At 48.8% G+C, this 24,380-nt stretch overlaps 1 protein-coding gene across 2 annotated transcripts in view; it reads left to right on the forward strand.

Annotated features, from left to right (window-relative positions):
- The window catches only part of DPYSL4 (dihydropyrimidinase like 4), a 48,141-nt gene that overhangs the window by 17,619 nt on the left and 6,142 nt on the right, over positions 1-24,380 (forward strand). For both annotated transcript variants that reach the window (XM_088476876.1, XM_088476875.1), the window contains exons 9-12: positions 2,522-2,678; positions 4,654-4,795; positions 15,672-15,842; positions 17,756-17,935. In XM_088476876.1, coding sequence (XP_088333002.1) covers positions 2,522-2,678; positions 4,654-4,795; positions 15,672-15,842; positions 17,756-17,935 — 650 coding nt within the window. The remainder of the gene's footprint in view (positions 1-2,521; positions 2,679-4,653; positions 4,796-15,671; positions 15,843-17,755; positions 17,936-24,380) is intronic.

Below are 24,380 nucleotides of genomic sequence, written 5' to 3' on the forward strand. Positions count from 1 at the left end.
CGTGTGATCCCCAGGCAGCCCGGTGTTCCCCATGCTAGACTCGGCTGGGCTGTAGCACCTTACTGCTAGGCTGGGGAGGGAGGCTGATGCTGCTGCCGGGGAGGAAACCTGGAAACCAGAGACAGCAGCGCATGCGGACTGGGTATTGAGCTCGCTTTGGAGAAGCGAGGTTTATCTCCAGGAACTTCGCCTTTAGAGCAAGGTCTGTCCCGGCATCAACTGCATATAAATAGAGCGAAAAATAGTTTGGAGCTATGCAGAGAAAACAAGCTGTATATTTCACACTATTGGATCTATTCATGTAAATGTGTGGATTCCGTGAGATATGTTTCACTATATATTGCATTAGTTCAAAGCGATATATGTTTAGTAGTAATTCAAGTATACTCACTTTTCCAGCGAAGTGAATTGGAAACAAGGGCTCCGGCGATGTTATCTCAGAGTTTCCCTGGAGTTGGCATATAGGACCTGTCTGCACGTGTCGACATTTTGAAAGCAGGTCTTGTGTGCACGTGCGTCGGCCGCAGGTCAAGGAAAGGGGGCGGAGCAAGTGCCGACAATGGAGAGGGATCAGGGATTTGTTCAACTTCCCTGCTCTTTTCATTTGGCAGTGCAGATTACGCCATCCGTAGATGGTGAATCTATACACAGCAGCGGAACTGAAAGCTGAGCTGCGTGCGACGAGGTTAGCAATTTCTGAGTAAGGTCAGACCTTGTGCAACTGTGCACGAGGCTGCGATGGTACTCGATGTTACCGATGGTTTTGCTATTTTGCTAAGTATTACGGATGTGAGTAAGGGGATGTGAGCGTCCTTATGTTAGGCTGCGATGGCATTGCGATTGCAAACATTAGCATGTTTTCGCAGTGGGTGTGCGTGCGTAATCGCAGCCGAGATCGCAATAGTGATCCGTAATGAATCAGACCCATATACTGTATATTTTTCCTCTACTCGTGATGAGTAGATGAACTTTCTGAAGCTTATTTAACTTTAAGTGAATATTAATAGCCTAATTTATAGCTTTTGCTGGAGAAGTCGCCTCTGAATGCCAGCTAATAAAGGCAGACAGCCAACTGAAAAAAACACTGACACTTTACTCTTTTAAAACCAGATAAAACATAGGACACTGGGCCTGATTCAGAGGCGCTCGCAAGCGCAATGCGCTCTCAAGCGGGTAGATGGCCGGGCAGTGCGCATGCGCCGCGTGGGCACTGCGCGTGCGCGAGCCCTTGAGCGAGTGAGAAATCACTGGCTCTGGGGCTCTCAACAAAACGGGGAGGCTGTCGATGTTGATCGACAGCTCGCCCCATTTTGTAGGCGGGGAGGGGGGGTGGCTGGCCAAACGGAGGCGTTCCCAAAGGAACGCCTGCTGTTTGAGGGCGGCCCTACTGACATCACTCGTGATGTCAGTAGTTGAGCTTCCTGCTCTATTAGAACAGGAAGCTCACTGGGGCTTGCGGGAACGAGACCCTACCACAAGGGTCTCGTCGCAAGCCCGATGATCGCAACCATTACGACCGTCACCTGGCCGCTTGCAAAAGCTGTGGGTGGTCACTCACAGCTATACGAGCGGGCAGGAGGCCAGTTTTTAACAAAAAAGCGCCGTCCTGATTCAGAGCGAGCGCTCGCTTTTTGCGAGCGGCTATGAATCAGGCCCTCTGTCCATCGTCTAACTATGTTATGTTCATGTTTAGTGTCCTAGCAGAAAGTCACATCCTACCAGTTATATAGTATATCTAGTGCAGTCCATTAATTATCATGTGCCTTCTGCAAATTAGGTTTTATGGGCCTGATTCAGAGCCGCTCGTAAGCGGCAGCTCGTTCGCTCCGAGCGATGTTTGCCCAACTGCGCATGCGTACGGATCGTTATACGCATGCGCGAACCAGTCAGTGCGGCCAAAATTCATGTGCTCGCAAAATAGCGAATGCCTGCTAATTTGAGTGACAGGATGAGGCGTATGTGGGTGGTAACAGGGGAAGGTGCTTGAAAACGGGGAGTGGAGATCCGATCGCAGGCGTGCTTAAAGGTCAAAACGGGCGTTTTATGGGTGTGCATATTTAAAACAGCAGCGTCATTGACCACGTCACTGGGTTACTTTATAGCCAGAACTGCTCGCAAAATTGTGGTAGCAAAAGCCAACCACAAGAATAGCAAGCAGCTCATACCCTGGTCGATGTACTCAATTAATCTAATAAATAGCGGACATGACGTAGGATGCGAGCGGCCAGGGGGCGTAGTTTCCCAAAAAACGTCCGCAAGTTTTGTACGCTTGTTCAGACCTAGAGGCGTGAACAGACCGCAAAGAGCGAACGGTTGATTTGAATAGCCACCCCTATTTTCTGGACGAGCGAGCGCAAATAGCGTTTGGCTCTGAATCAGGCCCTATATCTTTACACACTGATACTGTATATATACCTATTTGAATGGTTATGCCTGATTTTCATTGGTAATTTCGATATCACTGTTCTATGATATTGAATGAACAAATGCACCAGTAGATGACTGACTATCTCCTTGGCAGGTATGGTGGTATACGGTGAGACAATAACAGCTGGGTTAGGTACTGATGGCACGCACTACTGGAGTAAGAACTGGGCGAAAGCGGCGGCTTTCATTACCTCGCCACCAATAAGCGCTGACCCCACAACTTCAGACTATCTCGGTTCATTACTATCCTGGTACGTAACTTTTCATTCTTCTTTCAATTTATTGTGGCTTAGCTTAAAAAGAATTATGTTTATTCATTGCAATACATCTATTCAGCAACTTGCTTTAATATGTCACCTGTAGACTGGGAACTAGAAGAACAAGATGGATCACAATATAGACCCACTGGGATGGGTCAGAATAGATTCTGTGCCTGATTCAGAGCCGCTCGTAAGCTGCCGCTCGTTCGCTCCGAGCGATGTTCGCACATCTGCGCATGCGTATGGGTCGTAATGCGCATGCGCCAACCAGTCAGTGCGGTCGGAAATCGTGTGTTCGCAAAATAGCGAATGCCTGCTAATTTGAGTGACAGAATGAGTAACAGGGGAAGGTGCTTGAAAACGGGGAGTGGAGATCCGAACGCAGGCGTGCCAAACGGTCAAAACGGGCATTTTAAGGGTGTGCATAATTAACAAAGCAGCGTCATCGGCCACGTCACTTGGTTGTCTCTTAGCCTGAACTGTTCACATGATTGCGGTATGAAAATGCTACCACAAGAATAGCGAGCAGTTCATACGCCTTTCGATGTACTCGATTAATCTAATAAATAGCGGAGATGACGTATGATGCAAGCGGCCAGGGGGCGTCTTTACAAAATAGCGAACGCATGTTTCGTTCGCTCGCTCAGACATAGAGGCGTCAACAGACCGCAAAGAGCGAGCGCTCAATTTAAATAGCCGGCCCCTTTTTCTGAACGAGTCCGCAAATAGCGTCCGGCTCTGAATCAGGCCCTCTGTGTGTAGCGGTGTCTCTCTGTCTTCAATTCGCAGGGTAGTAAATTGCTCTCTGCTTTTTCTTTTATGAGTTATTACATTGAGGTTACTTGGTAAATAGTAACAATGAGTCCATTCACTGTTTTAATAAAATCACTGGTGAATATTTACTGCCCTTCTCTGCAGACTGTTCTGCAATAACCAGTATAAATGATGGAATCTGAACTGAGGGTCTCATTCAGACCCGCTCGCGAGCGCAGGACGCTCGCAAGCGGGTCGATGGTACCCAAATGCGCAAGCGCACGACGGAGGCCGCTCCGTCGTGCGCATGCGCGAGACCCGGCGAGCGACGAGGAAGCCATCGCACGGGGTCTCGCACCAAAGGGGGCGTGCTGTCGATGGTGGGCGTGCCGGGGGCGTGGCTGCCACACGGAGGCGTTCCCATGGGAACGCCTGCCGTCTGGGGCCGGCCTCACTGCCATCACTGTCTCTGCCAGCCTGCCCCCCCTTATGTCTCTGCCAGCCAGCCCCCGCAGGACATGACACTTACCTTCTCTTCTGGCTGTTATGGACGCTCCTCACATGCTGTGGGCCATGGCTCCTCCTCTCCCTTCCAGCGCCATGACACGCGCACACCGGCCCGGCTCTCAAAATAAAAACAACTTTATCACACAGTGGCGGCCACGGCAGTACAAGGCAGCGGGCCTCCTGTCACTGCAATTGCACAGGGGTACCAGTGGCTGGTGAGTGAATGGCAGGAACGGGAGAGAGAGTGGGATGGTAGGAACGGGAGGGAGAGCGGACGGGCCCCCCTTTTCTTTCTGAGTGTCAGGGCACGGTACTAGAGTCCCGGCAGTCCCCCCCTGATGGTGGCTCTGCCCGCGTGTGCCCTGCAATGCGTACGCATGCGCAGTGCAAAGCAATCAGCAGATTGTGTGGTTATTCGCAGTTGCGTACGGTAGTGAATCAGGCCCAGTGACCAATTAGGTTTAAAATTAGTATATTAAATAGGTGTGCATTAAATCTTGGTAAAATGTTTAATCGCTTTTCAAACATGAGCTAACACAGAATGCCTCATGCCTCACACCTCAATGGTGTCACTGATTCCCAATGACTGGACTGGATGTATTTTTATGAATATTGGTTCAGCCAGTTTAAATACCGTAGATTCTGCACAATGTTCCGCAATGTTACATTTTAGCTGACCGGCTGGTGTTTGTCCATTTGTCTGCAGTTCGGACCTGCAAGTAGCAGGCAGTGCCCACTGCACCTTCACCACAGCACAGAAGGCCGTTGGTAAGGACAACTTCACACTAATACCAGAGGGAACAAATGGAGTAGAAGAAAGAATGTCAATTATTTGGGAAAAATGTGTGGTAAGTATAATTGGGGCTCTAACTTGTTTCTCCTTCAGTCACGTTTTCATGAACATCTTATTTTCCACCTAATTCTGTGACTATAGAACCATCGATGGTGAGATCAGATGGGAGTCCACAGTGCAGTCAGGACGTGCAATGCATCTCTGCTGTAGGGATGGGAAACCTAGTTCATTTTGGTGATTAGGTCATTATGATCTAGTTCACTCAAAAGATTAGTTCAAAAGATCAGTTCATTTAGGTCATTGCATCACTGGCTGATACACTGCTGATAGAAGTGATTGGAAACAGAACTAGTCTATTACACATACAGTACATCATTTCTATAGGATGAGTCTTGTTCAAATGATCACATATGTTTAATTTGTCTGATCTTTTAATTTTTAAAAAAAGCAATCACTTATACAGCAAAGTAGTAGTGACATGTTTAGCTCTGCAATGTTAATTATTTTTGAGAAAGACCCAAATTAAGTATATTGTGACGTGTCACTTTTTCTTGCTCGTAAAACACAGTAATTGGGAAGCAAAAACAGTAATTCTAAAAAACCCTTACCTTTACCCCATGTTATTTTTTAATTGCACCCATTAATGTCACTGAATGCACACCTGCGCTAGATTAAAAATTAGGTGGATGGAACTACAGCTCCAGGTCTCCACATAAACATAGGCCCATCATCATTACAGCATTATGATACCCAGCTGATGGGGGATGTATCATGTGACTTACATGAGTCACTGACCTAATCGAACTAGTGAACTAGATGCCAGAAGAATGACTCATGAGTCATCATGACAATCTAGTTCAATCAGCTGCAAATAGCCCTCACAAGGTCTGAGCATAGCAGTGCCACCTGTGGTCGTTTAGCAGTACTGACTCATAATGGAGCTGCTGTGCTCTCTCTGTCACTGTGTCTAACGCCTCACATTTGTTTTAGCTCCTGATGACTGATCTTTGCCAGAGCTGTGAACTGATTGAACTAGTTCATTTTGAAGATCAGTTAATTTTGAACTGATCATTCGTGAACTACCCATCACTACTTTGCTGACATCGCCAAGGGGGTGACGTTAAGTTCAGTCTCCTCAGTGAGGCTATTTTTAGTACACAGTGAGTCTGCCCAACAAGAACAGATGAACCAGGTGTTTCTACTTCAGGGTCCATAGGGGGTCCACAGGGTTGACCTTGGGGTATGGCTGGATCTGGATCCACGGGCACCACGCAGTTAAAGCTTTGCTGCTCCCAGGATGCACTTGACTACGTCCTCCTCTATACCCCGCCCCCGAGCCACAGCACCTCAGTTTTAGTTGGTGCCCGGCCGGAGTCGGGTCACCCTGGGCAGTAGGGCTGCATAAGCAGCCCCTAAGCTGTATTTTTTATTATTTTTAAAGAAGATTTTATTTATTTTTTACTATCTTCAGAGCGGCAGCATCAGACTGTCCATCTGGACATCCACGCTGCCGCTCCAACAGCCCCGCTGGCGCTGCAACGCAAGTGCTGATCTGGGGATCGCAGCGGGACCCCGGAGTCAGTACTAGCATGGCTCCGGGACCTCCCACTGACTGCTGCCGGACGCACGGGGCCAGGTAAGCCGAGGGCAGCGCTTTGCGCTGTGCGCGGGGAAACTAATGCAGTCTTCAGCCACCGGTCTCTGGGGACAGACCGGTGGCGCTAGTAGCGGCGGCGGGCTCCCCCTTCAAGGCATACCCCGCGTGACCCCTGGACCACCAGGGAATAATTGCTGGAAGGGAACCAGCGTCCCTGGGGTTAATCACTAGCCAGGGGAGGCAGCCTTCCCTGGTTTAGCGGCTCCTCCCCTCAGCCCAGCGCGCCTTCTCTCATGTGTGCTGGCGTCGCTGGGCTGTTCCTCTTGCGTCCACTCCTCCTCAGAGCTCTCCGGCGGCCATCTTCTCAGTGGCAACGCAGATCTCCCAGGCGGTGCGTGGACTGGTCCCCCTGCGTACCTCTCCTCTGCAAAGGACAGTGTTCGCAGCGCTATAGCCCTCCCAGACACTGAATCTGGGAGGTTGATTGCAGCGAAAGGTGCAGTGAGTATAACTTCTCTGCATGGTATGTGACTTTTGCTAGTGCTGCTGTCTGTGCTTATTTCTACTTACTGTCAGCTTATACCTATCCCTTTCCTTCTCCTACGGCCCGCAGGTGCGTGGGGGAGGGGTGTTCTTTCTGTGTACCTCACTTATATAGATCTACGTATTTGTGAGGTCCGTCACATACAGTGGTGTGCTACACAGTACCATATTGTGGGCTGTTTGTGTTGCATACGTGGGAGTGCGTGGGTGTTATACGCCTCACCTCTTTTCGGTGATACACTTTTATTGCAAAAGTTATTGTGTCATGTCTGATGAGGAGAATGAGCACTCCGTGGCTCCTGTGTTGTTTTCCTGCCGGCACTGTTCGGCAGGGGTTGATGGGGTGGATTTGTCTAAGGACTGTCTGTTCGGGCGGTGCCAGCTGGTACCTGGTCCCTCTAAACCCCCGGTGGCGCAGGATCCTCCGATGTTTACACAAATGCTGGCGTCGATCGCGGACCGGCTTGCGGTCCCTTCTAGGGTGTTGCCCCAGCCTACCATCCCCCGTTCCCCGGGTGTTACGCATCTGGTGCAGTCTCCTCCCGGGTCTCAAACTGTGGATCCTTATGCGGGATTGCCTGTATACATGCAGTCTTCCACGGTGACGCAGCAGTCAATGGTACCCTTTTCATCAGATGGTACCCCCTCCCTGGGTGGATGTCCTCAGAGCCTAGCGGCCTCGTCATCGGCTTTTCAGTCAATGCTACACAGTGATTTGCCCCCAAAGCGACCTGTTTCGGCTTCACTGGCGGCGCAGTTCACGGACACGGACGTGTCTTCGGATGACGGAGAGATCCATGAGGACTCTGACTCGGATGCCGGGGCCCAGGAGGTGGAGACTAAGTCCTCCATTAATGTGCCGGCATTAGTTAGGGCGGTGTGGGCCATCCTTCATATAGAGGAGGATGCGCCGGCTCCCAAGTCGAAGTACCCTAATTTTAAAAAGGCCAAAGTAGCTTCGACTGTTTTTCCCCTGTCCGACCAGTTGACGGATCATATGGCAGGGGCCTGGCAGTTGCCCAGCAAGAGATTCCAACCGCAGAAACGGTTGGCATCCAACTATCCTTTTCCTGAGGCTCATTGCAGGAAATGGGAAACTCCGCCTGCGGTGGATTCCCATGTCACCCGCTTAATTAAAAACGCTACGTTGCCTTTACCGTCTATCTCCTCCCTGAAGGATCCCATGGACAGGAAAGTGGAGACTTGTTTAAAGTCTATCTACTCTCTCTCTGGGGCTGTGGCCCGTCCGTCCATGGCCATCTCTTGGGTGGCTAAAGCCATCGAGAGCAGGGCCAACGCTTTGGAGGATACCTTTCCGGATGATGCTCCGGATATCCAGAGAGCGTTGATTGGACAAATGAGGGATGCAGCTTCCTACATTGGGGAAGCATCGTTGGATGCAAGCCTGCTGACCTCTAGGGTGTCGGCTGCAGCTGTGTCGGCGCATCAGTCCTTGTGGCTGCGGTCCTGGAGAGCTGACGCAGACTCCAAAAAGGGCCTGGAGGCTTTACCTTTTAATGGGGAGTTGCTTTTTGGTCCAGACTTGGACAAACTAGTGGATACTCTGGCTAAGTCTAAATCAACCTTCCTCCCTTCGGCTTCGGCACCTGCCAAAGTATGGAGCTCTTCCTTTCGGGTTCAGGGCAAGGCCAAAGGTCAGTCCTTCCCGAGGCAGTCGGCGACCAAGACCGCCTCTAAGCCCAAGAAGCAGGCCTGGAGTGCCAGGCGCCCCTTCTTCCAAGTGGGAAGATAAACCTTCTGCCTGATGGGACGAGCCTCTGGGGGACCCCAGAGTGGGAGGCCGACTTCTTCAATTTGCCCAGTGCTGGCCCAATACCACCACGGATGCCTGGGTTCGAGAAGTGGTCTCCCAGGGGTACGCCCTGTCTTTTCGGCACAGACCGCCCCACGAGTTTTTCTACACGAGTCCTTCTCAGGACATGAGTCCTTCTCAGGACAAAACCAAGGCTTTACAGATTCAGGAGGCTATAGAGTTCTTGCTGAAAGCAGGGGTAATAGTTCCCATTCCTCAATCACAACGAGGGACGGGGTACTATTCTACTCTGTTTCTGGTGCAGAAACCCAATGGTTCTCATCGCCCTATCCTCAGTTTGAAGTCTCTGAACAAATTCCTCAGAGTTCCCAAATTCAGGATGGAAACATTACGTTCCATCATTCTGGCGATGGAACCTGGGGATTACATGGTGTCCCTGGATATCCAGGATGCCTACCTCCATGTTCCGATAGCACCTTCGCACCAGCGGTATCTGAGGTTCGCTATCCTTCAGCATCATTATCAGTTGCGGGCGCTACCCTTTGGCCTCTCCACGGCACCGAGGGTATTCACGAAGGTTATGGCAGTCATGGCCGCACATCTTCGGAACCAGAATGTACGGCTGCTGCCGTATCTGGACAACCTCCTGTTGCTGGCGAACTCCCCGGAGGTACTGCTTCAACATCTCCACCTACGATCGCTTGCCTACAAGCGCATGGGTGGTTGATAAATTGGAGAAAGTCCTCCCTGATTCCATCACAGCGGATGGTTCATTTGGGAGCCCTGCTGGATTCTCGTCAGCAAAGGATCTTCCTGACTCCGGAGAAGTTCTCCTCCCTACAGCTGCGGATACACAGTTGCCTGAGCAGTTGCCGCCTGTCGGTCCATTTGGCTATGAGAGTTCTGAGGTCCATGGTGTCAACATTCGACATGGTGGAATTTGCCCAGTTCCATTCCCGGCCCCTGCAGGGGCTGATTCTATCGGAATGGAACGGGTTACCTCACCGGATCCGCTCTCAGATGCTGGTGTTGTCCCCGGAGGTTCGGCAGTCTTTGGCTTGGTGGCTTCAGAAAGCTCATCTGGTCGAGGGGCGCCCCTTTTGGATCCCGGACTGGGTCCTGCTCACGACGGATGCCAGTCTCCGGGTTGGGGGGCAGTGACCGGCTCATTGTCACTTCAGGGTCGTTGGTCTGCGGAAGAAGCACTTCTCCCCATCAACATCCTGGAACTGCGGGCGGTATACAGGGCCCTGCAGTCGTCCAGCCCCGCTCTTCACGGAAGGGCGGTTCAGGTGCAGTCCGACAACGCCACCACGGTGGCTGCCGGAGCTGGACTTGATGGCCTCCCGTCACAATCACAAGTTGCCCGTTTACGGGTCAAGGACAAGAGACGCAGGCGCATGTCTGGTGGACGCGCTGTCGGTGAAATGGACGTTTCACCTGGCGTATCTGTTTCCTCCGATATCCCTGCTTCTTCGGTGTCCTGTGGAAATTCAAGCAGGACGGCGGCACGCTTGTGCTGGTGGCTCCGGCGTGGCCCAGACGTCCTTGGTACTCCGATCTGAGGAGCCTCTCCATCGACACTCCGTACCTTCTTCCTCAGCATCAGGACCTATTGCCTTTACCCGGATCTGGGTCGGCTGTCTTTGACGGCGTGGCTCTTGAGACAGCCGTCTTGAGGTCTTGGGGCTTCTCCAGTTCGGTTATTGGTACCATGCTCATGGCACGCAAGCCTGCTTCCGCACGGATTTACCACAGGGTGTGGCACACTTACTTTCAGTGGTGTGAGTCCAGAAGCTATGATCCTCAGGTGTTCCGAGTTTCTAGAATCTTGGAATTTCTTCAATCAGGTTTGGATCTCGGCTTACGCCTTGCCTCTCTGAAGGTTCATGTGTCCGCTTTGTCCGCGTGGTTCCAATGACGGATTGCTACACTGCCAGATGTTCACACCTTTTTCCAAGGTGTTCTCCGAATCCAGCCTCCCTTCGTGCCTTCGTGGCTCCTTGGGACTTGGCGGTGGTGCTACGGGTCCTGCAGGGTTCTCCTTTTGAGCCTCTTGAGTCAGTGGAACTCAAGTGGTTGACGTTTAAAACCGTTTTTCTCCTGGCAATTGCTTCTGCCAGGAGGGTGTCAGAATTGGGGGTGCTTTTCTGTCGCCCTCCTTTTCTGATTTTTCACCAGGACAGAGCGGTCTCCGCACTCGTCCTGAGTTTTTGCCTAAAGTGGATTCGAATTTCCACATCAGTCAGGAACTTGTTGTGCCAGCTTTTCAATCACCTGATCTTTCCGCTGGTGAGGCTTCCTTAGATGTAGTCCAGGCGCTTAGAATCTATGTGGACCGCACTGCTTCTGTTAGGAAGTCTGATTCATTGTTTGTCCTCTTCTGTTTTCACAAGAGGGGTTGGCCTGCCAACAAACAAACGTTAGCCCGTTGGCTTTGTTCCGTTATTTGTGAGGCTTATGCACAGGAGGGTTTACCTGTGCCAGCCTCTGTTAAGGCTCACTCCACTCGTTCTGTGGGTCCCTCTTGGGCTGCTAGACGTTGCGCCTCTGCTGTTCAGCTGCGTCAATTCAGACTTTTTGAAGTTTTATGCGTTTGACACCTTCGCCTCTCAGGATGCATCCTTTGGGTGCCGGGTTCTCCTTTCAGCACAGGAGCGTCCCCGCCCTTAGTTGAACTGCTTTGGGACATCCCCAAGGTCTACCCTGTGGACCCCCTATGGACCCTGAAAACAAGAGATATGGTAAGAACTTACCTTTGTTATCTCTGTTCTACGAAGTCCATAGAGTCCACAGGGCACCCGCCCTGACGCATCTGGCTTCATATGGGCTGTGTGGCTGGTTTTCCGTCTCCCATTTCTGTGAGTATGGTTTGTTGTGTGTTCCAGTCTTCCTTCTCTCTGTTTAGTCTCCTCCTCCGGCCTTGGCTGCCTACCAACTGAGGTGTTGTGGGGTATAGAGGAGGACGGCCCCAAGTGCATCCTGGGAGCTAAAGCTTTAACTGCGTGGTGCCCGTGGATCCAGATCCAGCTATACCCCAAGGTCAACCCTGTGGACCCTATGGACTTCGTAGAAACAGAGATAACAAAGGTAAGTTCTTACCATATCTCTTGTTTTTTACTCCACGATAAGTGGATTTTTAGTACATTGACCCAAAATTCACCTGACCTTAATTACATACTTGCTGTAAATGACTTATTATACAGATAGTGCCTGTGATTTGCAGGTCTATGTACTAAGGAGAGAAAAGGGTGAAAAACGCTAAATGCAGAGCAAATTCATGTACATACTGCTTCTCTATATGTACACTTGGATTTTTTTCTGCTGTTCTGTTGCCTGCGCTAACTAGATATGTGCTTTTCGCATTGCCAATCAGATGTTAGGTGTCTGGTTTACTTACCGACACCGTCTTCTCCAGCGTCCCCTTGCTGCCATTATTTGGCTTCTGTTAAGTCTAGGAATGTCCTCTTGTTGTCTTTTCTGTTTGATTTGTCTCTTTTTAATAAAGTTGTTGGTCTTAAAAAAAGTACTTGGCCGCAGTGCATGTTGCAGGATAAGAAGGCCGGAAGTCACGCAGACGCCAGGAGATGGTAAAAAAAAATATGGGCTTGTGGGGCGCATGCGCAGACAAGGAACAGGACACGGAAAATTACTATGAGTTCACCATCGAGAGGGGAACTTTACGCTCTCACCCTCTTCAGCAGGAGCTTTCTTAGTAAGCACCGCTGTAGCAGCCTCCTGCTACGCAACAATAGCATGTGAAGCAGGAGCGGCTTTTACTCCGCAGTAAGTGGCCGGATAGTACATAGAGATGGACCCCTTGGTGCGCTGATGGTGACACTCACCATCAGCTGCTTCATACTTCTGCAGTGAGTGAAATAAGGAGGAGATGTATCAAAACTCAACCAATCAGCTTCTTCTTATAGACTATGCTGGATAAGGAGCTGATTGGTTGCTATGGGCAACTTCTACACTTTATAACTCTCCAAAACTTGATACATCGCCCATTGAAGGGGATATTTATCATCTTTCTAAAGAGGACAAGTGCAAGTGTCGCCCATGGCAACCAGTTCGATTCTACATATCATTGTATGGAAGGTACTAGATAAGTGATAGCTAAATCTTATTGGTTGCTATGGGCAACGCCTCTACTTAATACATCTCCTCATTATTAGTGCGAAGTGATGTCATTTACCTAACCTAAAAGTACATCAGTCAGGTCATGTGACTTATGTCAGTCTGTAAGAGAAAAATAGCCAAAAACTGTTTTTTTTTTAAACATGTAAAGGAATGACTTTACATTATGTGTATTTTGAATACCTATTAATATGATCTATCTTACCTAAAACACAATTATCTGATCACATCTTTCTACCTTACTTACACATAAATTGATGCTAAAAGTTTGTTTGGTCTTACTTTGTCTTTGTAATCATCAGTTACTTCATCACAGTTTAATTAAATAGGTAACTAAATGGTATTGAGGTCAAATAGAATTTGGTACCTGGTAAAATGGATCATGTTGGCAGGTATGATTTAATCACACATGTTAGTATTTATTTACCTGGCTCACCTGGCAAATGCATGTCTTGTGGACTTGGTTGGCCCTCCTGTAGACATTTATGAGAGACGTATGTGAATGTAGCGAATGATGGGGAGTGGAGGTTGAGAAGAAGGTAAGTGAATTAGATCAGTTTTCTGAAGCTTGTTTTCCAGGTCTTGCTGAAGGGAGATTTTCTTTTTGTGGATCTCCTCAGACGATCACAGTTGGATTATCTCCTGGCACCACTAGGTTTGATGCACTCACACGTTAATAAATCTCATCTGCGGAGATGACTAAACAAACACTGCTGATGAGGCAATAGTACAGGTTTGAGAATAACCGTAGGATATTGTAACGTGAATTGAAAAGGATATCTTGACGTCAACTGTAAAGAGCCACCCAAAATGTTGGCATGTGCTATATTAATACAGCCGGTTGTACATGACCTTAGCTGCACCTCTTGTAAGAAGTCGTAATTCTAAAATACTGCATACAAAGTTTACTAAAAATTAACCAAGTAGAATGCAGACTGTGGGCTTCATTCAGAGCCGCTCGTAAGCGGCCGCTCGTTCGTTCCGAGCGATGTTCGCACAACTGCGCATGCGTACGGATCATAATACGCATGCGCGAACCAGTCAGTGCGGCCGAAAATCATTTGTTCGCTAAATAGCGAATGCCTGCTATTTTGAGTGACAGGAGGAGGCGTATGTGGGTGGTAACAGGGGAAGGTGCTTGAAACGGGGAGTGGAGATCCGAACGCAGAAGTGCTTAAAGGTCAAAACGGGCGTTTTATTGGTGTGCATAATTAATACAGCAGCATCATTGACCACGTCACTTGGTTATTTTATAGTCAGAACTGCTCGCAAGATAGCGGTAGGAAAAACCAACCACAAGAATAGCGAGCAGTTCATACGCTGTTCGATGTACTCGATTAATCTAATAAATAGCGGACATGACGTAGGATGCGAGCGGCCAGGGGGCGTTTTTTTCCAAAAAAGGACCGCATGTTTTGTTCGCTCGTTCAGACATAGAGGCGTGAACAGACCGCAAAGAGCGAAAGGTTCATTTGAATAGCCAGCCCTTTTTTCTGAACGAGCGAGCGCAAATAGCGCCTGGCTCCGAATCAGACCCTGTGTCAGATGTGGTGTCATCACATTATTCTTAACCCTAGGAAAAAAATGACAACCAAGCCACCAATCCTCCTAAACTTCTAAAAGATCTCCTTTCTATTGCCTCTCACCCTCCGCTTGAACTCTGCAAACTGAATATGAGACAAGGCATCTGCAATACCCGTCTCCACCTCGGGAACATGCTGAGAAATAAGCCAGGTCTGTCACTTGGTGAAGCCAAGGACAAGCCGACACAACTACACAACCAAGGACACACAACAGCCCACCACAGGAGGGCACCCAATGGTCAAACCTTTAACCTCTGCCACCACCCCTGTGTCCTATGTCTAAACCTCACTGTTGGAAAGGTCAGCTTCTCTGCCACTAGCAAGGGGAAGATATTTAGCAAAGACAAGTACAGTAACAAGCCTGTTTGTACCCATGACCCTAGCCATCTTTCCACACAACGCTATGTAAGGCAGTACATAGCAAACTCCACTGTATTAGCAGCATCCATATATAGAACTTCAGTGCATAATTGCTCACTCATTGTAGCTTCAGGGTTTGCAGCTTGTAGTTTGGAGGGTAATAGACATAACTATTGCCTAGATCACCAGACGGAAGGATGTTTCCTTTTCACGCCCTGACCAACCTGCTACAAGACACCTAATTCATAGTTAGCATAGGCCAAATTGGCTGAGAGTATTTAGGCTTTGGGGAAGTGTCATATGTCTTGATCAAAAAGCAACATTACATTCAAGTAGCTCAAGTTTTTTACGTAGGTACCCCCAAATGGGGAACACTTAAAACAATTTGGTTAGTAATGAAAGGTCTTGGTCAACTTTCCCACAAACTGTTTGCTAGGCTTCGCCCCTTGCTACAGACAAATGCTCCCCAAGGGTACACTCCCAGGGTCCCAAACAGGTAACAAGTACTGGGATAACAAAACCCCTGGAAAAACTCTCTGGAACAAGCCAAACAACTAATAAGAATACCTTGTAAGCTCCAGGTCCATTCTTTCAATGTTTACTGGTATCCTTGCCCTCTACTGAACGTTCTCTTCCTAAAAAAGTACTACTTGTGATGATCCTCCAAGGTGGAATTCCTCGTGGTCAAACAAGATGGATCATTGAATTGTCAACTTGTACCCCACCCCCGTGATCCTATCTGCCGTTGAGATTGATTTGCGCAAAACATGCTGTATTAGTAATAGGCTTCTGTATACTTATACTACTATGTGGGGACACAATATTCATACAGTGTGAAAGGATGAAGAATGTGTCACATGATATATAACGATTTGTACATCGCTAATATTGTACGTCAACAAATAAATGTGTTCATTTCATGTATTCTTTATTTCAGAATACTGGCAAAATGGATGAGAATGAATTTGTTGCTGTGACCAGCACAAACGCGGCCAAGATATTTAACTTGTATCCCCGAAAGGGAAGAATTGCAACCGGCTCCGATGCTGACCTAGTTATCTGGAATCCAAAAGTGTTAAAAATTATTTCTGCCAAGACCCATAATCTGGTAATAACTGCTGTACATATTTTGTGGCCTATATAGTTATGTATTTCTAGACAGAGTCGGTATGGGGAAATGGGGTCCAGGAATAATAGTGGTAAAAGTTCCTGAAAAGAAAGATTTTCTATTGCCATGATCAGGTAAAAAAAGTCTTGTCTCCGACTTCCAGTGTAGTATCAATACAAAAAAATAAATAACTAAATTAGTAAAAAGTATTTTAGTTTTTATTTTTTCCCCTAAAAAATGCATTATATTTTTTCCATAATCGGTCACCACCTGATATGGCGATAGTGACCCGTGGGCAGCCTCCTGTCCTTGTCCGTCACTACATGGCAGGCCTGTTTTAGCCCTTGAAAACGAGCAAAAATCTCTAATTCCAGTGAATTGGATAGTGTTGTTAGCATTGTGGCTTTTGGAGGTCTAATAAATAGACCCTTCCTTATCCATTTGATGAAATTGAGATTGCATTCAGTCGTAGAATGTGCAGGTTATTCTCGCCGAAACATTCTATTCTTTTCTTTTAGTTTGTATATATTATACTTTGCATACCTTCCAACATGACCCTCTCCAGGAGGGACACAATGCTCTGGTCCTGGACTTCCCTGGTAAGTGGCGGGGCTGCAGCGCAGTTAAAAATTCAAATAGGGGAGTCACTCCAACTGCCATTTCACACACTGCCAAACATCACTGGCTGGGACTCACTGGCAGTTGGTGTGACTCCCCTATTTGAATTTTGGACTGTACTGCAGCCCCACCTCTGGAGCCTCCACCAATCATAAATTACCAGGGAAGTCCAGGACCAGAGCATTGTGTCCCTCCTGGAGAGGGTCATGTTGGGAGGCATGTACTTTGTAATGTATGTAGCAACAGTTTATTGCACATAAAGAACTTTAACTGTCTTTTGTTATTCTTTATATGATTGGTATCTGTCGCTCTGCTTGCTAGCGAAATTACTAAGGGGGTCATTCAGATCCGCTTGTGAGCGTCAGGACGCTCGCAAGCGGGTCGATGTTCCCCACTGCGCATTCGCACGACGGAGGGAGCTCCGTCGTGCGCATGCGCGAGACCCGGGGTGCGATGGGCTTTCCATCGCTCCGGGTCTCGCACTAAAGAGGGCGTGCTGTCGATGTTGATTGACAGCACGCCCTCTTTGGTGGGCGTGCCGGGGGCGTGCCTGCCAGACGGAGGTGTTCCCATGGGAACGCCTACGGTCTGAAGCCGGCCCCACTGACATCACTAGTGATGTCAGTGATAGTGATTTTGGCTCTGATAGAGCCAAAATCACTCCAGGGCTTGTGGCAGGGAGACCCTACCGCAGGGTCTCCGTCGCAAGCCCGATGGTCGTGATGGTCAAGACCATCGCGACCATCTTTTTGGCCGCTCGCATATGCTGTGGGTGGTCACCCACAGCTATACGAGCGGCCAGGAGGCCTCTCCATTTTCATGGAGGAGGGTCCTGATTCAGAGCGAGCGCTCTGGTCAGAGCGTTCAGCTCTGAATCAGGCCCTAAATTCCATCTGGCCAGACAAATACACTTCTTTCAAAATCTCTTTTCCTACAAATGTAAAAAAAAATTTTTTTTTTTTTTTTAAATTAGCTTATTATCATGATATCACTTAACTATTTATTCTGTTTCATTAACGGAAGTTTATTTTAATTTAAATATTTAAATGTAGTCATTTAATAGGTAATAGCTTCATTATCTTGTATGTCGATTTCACTCAATATATTGTACTGTATAATGGCCTTTTAAACTGCTATCAATGTCCGATGTGCGCCCACATTATTGAGAGGATTACTCACCAAGTATTGTTTGGAAAGGACTAGTTGCTGCAGTGGGAAGATCAGATAGAATTATATATTTGAATGAATATAAGTAAAGTATTTAAAGTATATGTGGAAATGTTGATTTCTGCCAGGCTATTGAGCTGAACATATTTGAAGGGATGGAATGCCACGGGGCACCAGAAGTTGTTATGAGTCAAGGACGGGTTGTGCTGGAAGACGGAACGCTCCATGTGAACCAAGGATCCGGGCGCTTTATTCCAAGGAAAACATTCCCCGACTTTGTATACAAGAGGATTAAAGCCAGGAACAAGGTAAGGCTGGCTGGAATCATGTCCCATACACATTATCTTTGTGCATACATAAACATGTACGGGAATATTTACTAAAGTGCAGGGTTTTAGAAGGGGAGATGTTGCCCATAGCAACCAATCTGATTCTACTTAACATTTATTTAGCACCTTCTAGAAGATAATAGTTAGAATCTGATTGATTGCTATGGGTAACATATCCACTTATATAAACCCGCACTTTAGTAAATATACCCTGTAGTGTTGTGGTGACTGTGAGGCAAGGTGAGGTATTCTGATGGCAGATATTCATTTATCAGGTATAGGGATTACTGCCAGGATAGTTTGGGACTTTGGGTTCTGGGTAAGAGTTTTATGTTTCCAAGCACTATAACTAAAATATGTTAAATTACATGTAAAATATCTATTTTCCTTCCCAATACCAACCTTGGAAACCCCCTCCCACACAAATTGTTTGGCAGTGGTGACTTGGAGATGTTCTACCACATAGGTCTCACTGTATAATTATTTGTCACGAGTGGTGCCACCAACTACTAACATATATGTGTGTGTTCGTGCTGTATATAACTATATCCATATGTTCATTTTGTAGTGGAAATGCCTAGAAAATTCATCTCTATCTGTCAAGTTAAAGCTGAGCAATTGCAAAAACAAAATGTATTGGTCTCATCACTGCAAGAGATAGGTGTGGTGCCATGTGTGTGGCCGGTGAGGGGTAGGGGGAGAGGTGCTTTGGGCCCGCGGTCACTTGTATAGGATGGGCTACATAGCATTCTGTGCACAGGGCACACGGTGACATTGGTGAGATAGTTGTGGAACCATGCTTGCAGCCGGTAAGGGGTGGGGGTAGAGGTGCTTTGGGCCCACTGTCACTTGTATAAGATAGGCTACATAGCAGTCTGGGCCTGATTCAGAGCTGGACGCTCTGACAGAGGGTGTGCTGTACGGTTACAGTCATGGAGGGTGTGCTGTACGGTTACTGCGATGGAGGGTGTGCTGTACAGTTAGTGTGATGGAGGGTGTGCTGTACGGTTACTGTGATGGAGGGTGTGCTGTTTGGTTGCTGTGATGGAGGGTGTGCTGCACGGTTACTGTGATGGAGGGTGTGCTGTACGGTTACTGTGATGGAGGGTGTGCTGTGTGGTTGCTGTGATGGAGGGTGTGCTGTACGGGTTACTGTGATGGAGGGTGTGCTGTGCGGTTGCTGTGATGTTGGGTGTGCTGTACGGTTAGTGTGATGGACAGTGTGCTGTACGGTTACTGTGATGGAGGGTGTGCTGTACGGTTGCTGTGATGGAGGGTGTGCAGTACGGTTAGTGTGATGGAGGGTGTGCTGTATGGTTAGTGTGATGGAGGGTGTGCTGTACAGTTAGTGTGATGGAGGGTGTGCTGTATGGTTACTGTGATGGAGGGTGTGCTGTGCGGTTAGTGTGATGGAGGGTGTGCTGTACGGTTAGTGTGATGGAGGGTGTGCTGTACGGTTAGTGTGATGGAGGGTGTGCTATACGGTTAGTGTGATGGAGGGTGTGCTGTACGGTTGCTGTGATGGAGGGTGTGCTGTGCAGTTGCTGTGATGGAGGGTGTGCTGTGCGGTTAGTGTGATGGAGGGTGTGCTGTACGGTTTACTGTGATGGAGGGTGTGCTGTTCGGTTGCTGTGATGGAGGGTGTGCTGTATGGTTAGTGTGATGGAGGGTGTGCTGTGCGGTTGCTGTGATGGAGGGTGTGCTGTACGGTTAGTGTGATGGAGGGTGTGCTGTACAGTTAGTGTGATGGAGGGTGTGCTGTACGGTTACTGTGATGGAGGGTGTGCTGTATGGTTAGTGTGATGGAGGGTGTGCTGTACGGTTGCTGTGATGGAGGGTGTGCTGTACGGTTGCTATGATGGAGGGTGTGCTGTACGGTTGCTGTGATGGAGGGTGTGCTGTGCGGTTGCTGTGATGGAGGGTGTGCTGTACGGTTAGTGTGATGGAGGGTGTGCTGTACGGTTACTGTGATGGAGGGTGTGCTGTACGGTTAGTGTGATGGAGGGTGTGCTGTGCGGTTAGTGTGATGGAGGGTGTGCTGTACGGTTAGTGTGATGGAGGGTGTGCTATACGGTTAGTGTGATGGAGGGTGTGCTGTACGGTTGCTGTGATGGAGGGTGTGCTGTGCGGTTGCTGTGATGTTGGGTGTGCTGTACGGTTAGTGTGATGGAGGGTGTGCTGTACAGTTAGTGTGATGGAGGGTGTGCTGTACGGTTACTGTGATGGAGGGTGTGCTGTTTGGTTGCTGTGATGGAGGGTGTGCTGCACGGTTACTGTGATGGAGGGTGTGCTGTACGGTTACTGTGATGGAGGGTGTGCTGTGTGGTTGCTGTGATGGAGGGTGTGCTGTACGGGTTACTGTGATGGAGGGTGTGCTGTGCGGTTGCTGTGATGGAGGGTGTGCTGTACGGTTAGTGTGATGGAGGGTGTGCTGTACGGTTACTGTGATGGAGGGTGTGCTGTGCGGTTAGTGTGATGGAGGGTGTGCTGTACGGTTAGTGTGATGGAGGGTGTGCTATACGGTTAGTGTGATGGAGGGTGTGCTGTACGGTTGCTGTGATGGAGGGTGTGCTGTGCGGTTGCTGTGATGTTGGGTGTGCTGTACGGTTAGTGTGATGGAGGGTGTGCTGTACAGTTAGTGTGATGGAGGGTGTGCTGTACGGTTACTGTGATGGAGGGTGTGCTGTTTGGTTGCTGTGATGGAGGGTGTGCTGCACGGTTACTGTGATGGAGGGTGTGCTGTACGGTTACTGTGATGGAGGGTGTGCTGTGTGGTTGCTGTGATGGAGGGTGTGCTGTACGGGTTACTGTGATGGAGGGTGTGCTGTGCGGTTGCTGTGATGTTGGGTGTGCTGTACGGTTAGTGTGATGGACAGTGTGCTGTACGGTTAGTGTGATGGAGGGTGTGCTGTACGGTTAGTGTGATGGAGGGTGTGCTGTACGGTTGCTGTGATGGAGGGTGTGCAGTACGGTTAGTGTGATGGAGGGTGTGCTGTATGGTTAGTGTGATGGAGGGTGTGCTGTACAGTTAGTGTGATGGAGGGTGTGCTGTATGGTTACTGTGATGGAGGGTATGCTGTGCGGTTGCTGTGATGTTGGGTGTGCTGTACAGTTAGTGTGATGGAGGGTGTGCTGTACGGTTAGTGTGATGGAGGGTGTGCTGTGCGGTTAGTGTGATGGAGGGTGTGCTGTACGGTTAGTGTGATGGAGGGTGTGCTATACGGTTAGTGTGATGGAGGGTGTGCTGTACGGTTGCTGTGATGGAGGGTGTGCTGTGCGGTTGCTGTGATGGAGGGTGTGCTGTGCGGTTAGTGTGATGGAGGGTGTGCTGTACGGTTACTGTGATGGAGGGTGTGCTGTTCGGTTGCTGTGATGGAGGGTGTGCTGTATGGTTAGTGTGATGGAGGGTGTGCTGTGCGGTTGCTGTGATGGAGGGTGTGCTGTACGGTTAGTGTGATGGAGGGTGTGCTGTACAGTTAGTGTGATGGAGGGTGTGCTGTACGGTTACTGTGATGGAGGGTGTGCTGTATGGTTAGTGTGATGGAGGGTGTGCTGTACGGTTGCTGTGATGGAGGGTGTGCTGTACGGTTGCTGTGATGGAGGGTGTGCTGTACGGTTGCTGTGATGGAGGGTGTGCTGTGCGGTTGCTGTAATGGAGGGTGTGCTGTACGGTTAGTATGATGGAGGGTGTGCTGTACGGTTACTGTGATGGAGGGTGTGCTGTTCGGTTGCTGTGATGGAGGGTGTGCTGTACGGTTAGTGTGATGGAGGGTGTGCTGTGCAGTTGCTGTGATGTTGGGTGTGCTGTACGGTTAGTGTGATGGAGGGTGTGCTGTACAGTTAGTGTGATGGAGGGTGTGCTGTACGGTTACTGTGATGGAGGGTGTGCTGTATGGTTAGTGTGATGGAGGGTGTGCTGTACGGTTGCTGTGATGGAGGGTGTGCTGTACGGTTGCTGTGATGGAGGGTGTGCTGTACGGTTAGTGTGGTGGAGGGTGTGCTGTGCGGTTGCTGTGATGGAGGGTGTGCTGTACGGTTAGTGTGATGGAGGGTGTGCTGTGCGGTTGCTGTGATGTTGGGTGTGCTGTACAGTTAGTGTGATGGAGGGTGTGCTGTACGGTTAGTGTGATGGAGGGTGTGCTGTACGGTTGCTGTGATGGAGGGTGTGCTGTACGGTTAGTGTGATGGTTATTATGTAACACAAAATCATCTGTGATCCCAGGTACTATACTGTAAGCTATAGGCAAAAATATTACTACAATTAGGTTCAACGTTTAGTACAGCAATAAATGTTTTGCAGAATACAATTAAGACAAATAAGTGCGATTAGCAATTCCATCCATTTTTTTTCTTTGATTTGGCCGCCTAGCTATTAGTAAGACGGGCTTTGTGCATACACCGGGTCTGCAGTGCTCTCACATAGGAGCTGTACATCCTCTGGGAACCTCCCTATACATGAGTGATTGGCTGTGATAGGTGCTGCAGCCCTGCAGCTATCCTAGTCTAGAGGAATCACTCTGAATTAGTGTTATCCTCAGAGCTAGGATCACTTAGGTCTTATTCCTCCCTAAAGTCCCAGTCCTCAGTAAGTGCACGGATAAGTGAAACATACAGCAGCTTCGGGGTGATCACCTCTCTCTACATTGAGATCAGTCCTTAGATTTACTCTGCATAGAATTATATATACAGTATGTCTGTACAAAACAGTAGCCGTCTATACTGAGATACTCACAGTGTCACTCCCTGCTACCCCCTGCTGTCCTCTGCTGTACAATAGCCAGGTGTATCTAGATGGGTTACAATCGGTGTCTATCTGGCAGGTACTCTTTAGTACACTTTGGGCCTGACTCAGAGACGCACGCAATTCGAATGCAGAACCGCTTGCAAATGTGCATGTGGGAAAAGTGCTGAATACCCCTATGACGCATCCATTACACAAAGTGTACGCTCAATGATTCTGTTACTATAGGGAGAGACGGTATCATATACCGGGCGGCAAAGTGATTGGCGTTCCTGGATGGTGACTGGGAGGTGGCCTGATATGTCTCATGGGCGTGCTATGGGGGGGGTCAGTGAAACGGCTATGTTCTCAGACGCACAGCCGCAGCCACAGAGGCCATGTACAGAAGGAGACGCTGCACCTGCCGAAGAGCTGGGGAAAGTGTAGATGGTGCATGTAATGGGGCACCAATGGCGCATGTCATCTGTACACAGGGCCTGATTCAGACCCTTTCTCGAGCAAGCGATCGCTCGTAGCGAGCGATGTTTTGCAATGTGCGCATGCATCGCAGTGCGCGTGCGTGAACTAGTGCGAGCGATCGGGAGGTATTCGCTCGCCCAGCATAGACAGCCCAGGTCAAGCCGTTTGTAGGTGGTAACAGGGGCTGGACATTATAAACTAGGAAGTGGAGGTGCGAACGCAGGCGTGCCTGAGAATCTTAACGCCGTTTCAGAGGTGTGCATAATTAAAAGGCAGCATCATAGTACACGTCACCTGGTTGAATTATACACTGAAGGGACCGCAGTGCTTGCGGTAAGGTATAGTCAACCTCAAGCTCTGCGAGCACATCCGATGGTGTTCAATGTACCAATGTTTTCATGCACTTCCAGGAGATAACGTGCGCAAGTGGGCATCTTATGAATGGCTGGTGGGCGTCTGTATACACAAAGTGATCGCATGCCAAGACATAGTGGGCATGCTAATGCTTTGCCGTGCGATCGCCTGCCTTGCTGGGCATGCGCTGGATTTGCATACCCAGGTAGCGAGCGACCGCATCTAGTGAGCGGCTCTGAATCAGGCCCACAATGCGGAGTGCTGGGAGCGCCCCTAGAGGGAGGAAAACAGGGGTGTGCCATGAGGCCATGCCCCTTCCAGAGAGGCCACACCTCTTTTTTTAGACATGCAGGTTCCCAGTTTTCAACTTCAAGCTGTTGGGAGGTATGTCCTTACCACATTGTCCACAATTAACAACATTGTCCACAAATTAACACATTGTCCACAATAGGGAAACCATTGCATATATTTACGTGTCTGATAAATGTGATACTGTACTTTAAATATAAAATTGGACTGCTCCAACTTGTTACATTTGTTAATATTACACTACTTTTCATACCATTTGAGCGCTGCTGCCTGCCAGCCACCAGTGTGATGTGCACTTGCTGATTTAGTGAATATTTTTCACAATGCTTAGAGCGGCACCATCACCTCCATACAACCTTCTCCTGTTGTTATCTCCCCAATGACCTCCTGGGCTATCAGAGGTCATTGGGGTCATGGACTGATATCCACCATATCGTATCATGTCTGCATGTAAATTGATAAATTTACTATGAAATAAATATCCTGAAAACCCCGGCACCCAACGGCAGGTTGATAGTGTAGTTTTGTTTAAAAATTAGAAGTTAAAATATTGTCTTTAGC

Source organism: Taudactylus pleione, unplaced genomic scaffold (genome assembly GCF_031769625.1).
Source record: "Taudactylus pleione unplaced genomic scaffold, aTauple2 ptg000198l, whole genome shotgun sequence".
NCBI classification, from domain to species: Eukaryota; Metazoa; Chordata; class Amphibia; order Anura; family Myobatrachidae; genus Taudactylus; species Taudactylus pleione.